We start from the raw sequence: 5,309 nt of genomic DNA on the forward strand, positions 1-5,309 counted from the left end.
TGATTGAGGTGGACTCAATGATTATCACCAATATGCTCATCAACAAGCATCTAATTGTATGTTGAAATGATCTTCCAAGATATCGTTGCTCTATCTTATCAGTAATACATGGGTTAATTTTCGTTATTTCTATAGAGAGGTCAAAGTTTTGATTCAACTGGACAAGTGGAAATTTGTTTTTGTGAGGTTTAGATACGACAAGTGTAATTTCTTTGTAAGCTAAGTAGTTTGGTTTCATATAGAAAAGGATTTTGTGTAGTCTAATCATTTCTCTAACTTTTGGATTGGATAGTTACTTGTTTGGTTAGATGGTTAGATGGTTAGAGGTTCATTCCATGTCCCCCTCTAACAGGTATATCTTTTAGTGAAGTAATGGACATGGTACTCCACACCTATGGCACACAACCAAGGTGATTTTTTTTATTAAAAAAAAAAACTCACTCCCATTTTTTGTGGTTTTGTTTTGACAAGTGTTTTAAAAGGTAGAGCGAGGCATAAGCTTCGAAATACGGGGCGTAAGTTCGATGTCATTCTTTTTATGAGAAAAGGTCTATTCATGTCATTATTTGTTAACTGGAATGGAATAGATGTGTCAAACTTTCAACGGATGAGATAGATAAGTTTATTCTCAAAGTTTGATGACATATTTGAGTCTTTTTCCATTAAAAATTAATTTAATTAGTGACGTGGACGAATCATAATTGACCACATGTAAAAAATAGTTTTTCAAAACTAAAATTGTTTTTATTTAACAAATAATGGCATGGATGAGCTTTTTCTCAAATGAAAATAACATAAATGAGTCAAACTTTTAACCAATGGCATAGATAAATCTTTTCTCAAAATTCGATAACATATTTGAGTCTTTTCCTATTTATATTTGTACGAAATATGAACCAAAGTTGCAAAATTTGAATGAAAAATAATATTAAAACTACATATTTCCCTGCACTCACTAGCATTTTTTTTCCATTACTATATCAGCTTTAGTAGTGGAAACAAACAATATCAGCATTTTTTTACATTATTATAATTAGTGGAAACAAAAGAGAAGAAAACGTAAGCAGCTAATTAATTTATCCACAAATGTTCCAATACATATATAGTCAATCAAGATTAAAATTAAGAGAGTACTTACCCTACCAAACCAAGGAAGAAGGCATATGCAAAACGGCTCATAATATTTTTTTTTAAAACATAGATATTACTTGAATCTTAACCCTAACCAAGGTAGATGTATTAGAAAAATGTAATACATAATTCTTAGACTCTGATCAACATTATCACACATACTCCACTTCGTTATTTCCATCACAAATCAAAGTGTTCTTATAAATTATAAGAACACCAGATCTTATAGTACTATGATCCGGGTTGGTTCGGGTTTTTCAAATATATAACCAAATTATATGTGTAAAAAATTTAAATTTATAAACCAAACCAAACTAATAAAATTCGATTTTTTTTGGGTTTTTCAACCTCAGGTTGGTTCGGGTTTTTCAAATACCAAACCAAACCATTGTGTCGAATTTTTTAATTTATAAATCAAACCAAACTAATAAACCTAGGATTTTTTTGGATTTTTGGATTTTTTCGGTAAAGTTTGCATACAAACATATAATTAACTTGTGCTCCAAATATTTCTTTAGTCCAACCAAAATACAATTATCTAAGGTGTTTCTTGAGAAAATGACACAAAATATGAGATGAGTACTGATGACACTAAAATATTCAATAAAAAATAATAATGAAATCATCATATAAAATAAATATTGCAAAGTCATAATGAAAATGATCATAATTTAAAAGTACTAAATCATGCTAAAATAAATTTAATAAGTATTAGTTACATTACTAAAAATTTAAGGAAAATTGAAATTATATTATGTATTTTAATTGTCTAAATCAATGTAAAACTAAAGAACAAATATTCAATATTATTGTCATTCTTAGTGTTGAATTGATTTTCTTTTTGCATTAGTATTAATTTGATTTTCATTTAAGTTTTATTATAATTATCAACATCTATGAACAATCTTTATTGGACCATTCCGAATTCTATGTTTTAAACTTGAAATAATATATTAAAAGATAAAAACTATGAAATAGTATAAGAAATATTTTAAAATTATATCAAAGTAAATATTTTTATGTATAAAATAAAATTTAAAAAATTACATATATCATTTCAGGTTGGTTTGGTCTCGGGTTGGTTTTTTTTTAGTTAAAACCAAACCAAACCAAATATAGTCGGGTTTTTTTTTTCCAATACCAAACCAAGTCAAACCAAACCACTAGTCGGGTTTTTTTTCCGATTTGACTCGATTTACAGTTTGGTTCGGTTTTCGGTTCGATTTTGTACACTCCTAGTACTATCATAAATACTTGAACTCGCAACGGAGGATTTTAGAAAACACACCCTCCAATACATATATACAGTTGGTTGATCATTATCTTTAATATCCTAGACTTGTGAATCTTCTTCTTGTTGTTCTTCCAGAAGAGGAACTCTTTCATCAAAAGTAGTCACGTTGCCTTCATTGTTTTTCATTGTCTCATCTTCTTTGAGTTGTCCCCATAGTGTGGTGTAATAACCAAGTCCACATATACATGCACTCAACATGCTGCACATGATATTCATCCATGTAAGCTTTCTATTTACATCACGTTTTTTTAAGTAACAATTTAACTTTAAACTTACCTTCCATAGTGGAAAGTCGCAGCAAAGAGCACACAACCACAAGTGCTGGCAACTGGAACTCCCACGGGCTTGAAAAATAGGGCATAAGAGGGTCCTTTCAAACGCGAGCACCATATTTGAACATTGATACGTATTAAACTCCCGAAAATTGCCTATTATGTATCAAAGCATTATCACGTTATTAAAATTGTCTAATCAACAATGACTAAATTTTAATACCTTTTAATTAACTTGTTACAAGTATGATTTTTTTTAATCAAATGAGCTTACGGTTAAAACTATGACAAGAAGCTCCATATCAAGCTTAAGTCTCCAAACGCTAAGATCTTTTTCCATAAATAGAGCAAGTAGTGCAGATTGGATTGTTCCAAATAAGGTATAAAGACATGTTATTTTCATTACATGTGGGTGCTTCTTGCTAGTTCCGACCTGAAAACAATTATATTATTCATTTAATATATATTTCAGGTAGAGAAAATATTTTAAAAGAAGATAGAAAAAGAAAAGAGATATTATTTGACCTGAATAATGTTCCAAATGACAAGAGCAAAGGAAGCAGATGCAAACAAGAAGCAACCAAGAATCCAATTCTCATGTGTGGAAGTGAAGATGAAGAGGTGTGGTGACGTGGCAAGATGAAGAAAAGATGGAGAATATTGTTTCACAACTGGACCTTTATAGAAAGTCATTGCTAATATTCCCACTATTGATATTAAGCTCCCAATCACTCTTACTATGCTTGCTTGCCTCTTCCAGGCAATTCTTATTTTCCTGAAATTAATATTATTTAAAAAAATTATTTCTATTTTAAGAGGCGGATATTGGAAATGATTTTTTAGTCAATTCCAAAAAAAGACACATTTTTATATTAAGTAACACTTTAAGTTTGAAATGTTTATTTTACCCAATGATTTATATCCACACAAATATTTATGACTTATTTTAGATCATATGTTTCAAAAGTCTTCCTTACTTTCATAAAGTACATGTCAAGTCAAACTAACTCATATAAAATGAACGGAGGAAGTAAGATCTTCGAAAGAACCTGAGAATAATGGCAATAATGAAAGAGAAAGCAGGTATCATGTTGGCTGCACCACATGCTACTATTGGAGAACTATAACTTAGTCCCGCAAATGCAAGATTTTGAGCTATTGTTACCCTGCATCATTATATCCTTACATATTATCAAATGACTAATAATCAAGATCAAAATTAAGAGAGTTTATATATACTTACCCTACTAAACCAAGGAAGAAGGTACGCAAAACAAGGGGAAACGTGAATAATGGCTCCTCAGTCCTGCGATTACAAATTTTTTATCAACACGAGACACATTTTATTTATTTATGGAGAAGAAACAAGTATGAATATTATGTCGTACTTGTTATTTCTGTGGAAAAGGATAGAGAATGGAATAAGAAGTATAAAGCTAAGAGCATTTGTATAAACCACAAACACAAAAGAACTCATCCCTAGTTTGGACATGGCGGTGCTCGCCATAATCGTCAAGAAAATGGTGCAAGCTTCTATAATGATCATGGATGTGCATGGCAACATGTCTCCTATGGCAACCTTGACACCCATCTCTCTTTTTATTCTTATGTGTGTGTGTGATTTTGTGTCAACTTCTATTGTTCCGGATGATCCAGTCTTACATATTTATGGAGGCATATCAATTCAATTTTTTGATGTATATGAAAAAATAATAGAAAAGGTAAGGCAACCTTTGATGGAAGTGATAAGCTACTTGGAAAAAAGAATTAGCTAATTGAGTGACCCAAGCATGGCATGGAAGGGGGTTACAATAATTGTTTAATGATTTAAGAAAATTTCTCCATATGTACACCTACTATTTGTCATACGTGGACTATGAATGTAGGTATTAGCCAAGAATTAGATTTGTCCTGGGTGTTCTAAATTATTTTATGTAGTATAATAAGAAACAACTATATAAGGTTTGTTTATGTGGCTGGCATTGATAGGCCCTACTAGCGGACCCAGGATTGTCATTAAGGGATATTAATTGTTACAGTAAAAAATATACAATAATTATGGTTTTAGTACGACTAGAACAAACAACCTCAAGGGATTTTTAGAACGCCTTAAGCAGTAGACTAAGTCTTTAACTTGTGTCAAGAAGTGTCAATACTAATATATATTTTTTAAACCAAAATTTGACCTCTATATACAATGTAATTTTCCGACGATGAAGTATCGCTTGACACTAAGAGTGGCTCCACCCCTGCAGCCCTGCCAGTAAATTTAATGTGGGTATCGAACACTAAATAAGAAACTTTAAAAAACTTTCAATGGGTCGTTACGTTAGGGTACTTGCGTTAAACTCATGAGCTTTTCTTCCTGTCCTTTTAAGTACTGAGGTATAAAACTTCTCATACACTACTAAATGTCTAAATCACATAAAATAAATATAAATAATTGACCATTCATATATGATAGAAATAAAGTATTTAAAAGTAGGATAGATAGATAACAATTGGTGAAATAAGTTGAATGAAAGTGCAAGACGGGGTGGATTGTAATTTTTTGTTGTTTTTGTTGAATGTTGAACAAAAGAGTAACGATGACTTAATATAATTGCAGGAAT

At 30.7% G+C, this 5,309-nt stretch overlaps 1 protein-coding gene across 1 annotated transcript; it reads right to left on the reverse strand.

The window, feature by feature from the left end:
* Positions 1-2,464: 2,464 nt before the first annotated feature.
* On the reverse strand, positions 2,465-4,288 carry LOC125812038 (WAT1-related protein At1g70260-like). Its single transcript, XM_049491539.1, has 7 exons — positions 4,086-4,288; positions 3,941-4,003; positions 3,747-3,863; positions 3,223-3,472; positions 2,972-3,130; positions 2,702-2,853; positions 2,465-2,624 (listed from the first exon to the last, which is right to left on the reverse strand). Exons 1-7 carry the CDS (start codon positions 4,286-4,288, stop codon positions 2,465-2,467), a joined length of 1,104 nt encoding a protein of 367 aa, XP_049347496.1.
* Positions 4,289-5,309: the final 1,021 nt, after the last annotated feature.

This window comes from Solanum verrucosum, unplaced genomic scaffold (genome assembly GCF_900185275.1).
Source record: "Solanum verrucosum unplaced genomic scaffold, falcon-dt-bn FXZP01000010.1, whole genome shotgun sequence".
In the NCBI taxonomy this organism is placed as follows: Eukaryota; Viridiplantae; Streptophyta; class Magnoliopsida; order Solanales; family Solanaceae; genus Solanum; species Solanum verrucosum.

Excerpts from the sequence above, each read along its gene's own strand:
- LOC125812038 (XM_049491539.1), bottom strand. The coding sequence starts at position 4,288 with ATGGGTGTCAAGGTTGCCATAGGAGACATGTTGCCATGCACATCCATG. Across the intron at positions 3,131-3,222 it reads TCATTTGGAACATTATTCAG|GTCGGAACTAGCAAGAAGCA; the intron begins GTCAAATAATAT and ends AATTGTTTTCAG. Across the intron at positions 2,625-2,701 it reads GCGACTTTCCACTATGGAAG|CATGTTGAGTGCATGTATAT; the intron begins GTAAGTTTAAAG and ends TATCATGTGCAG.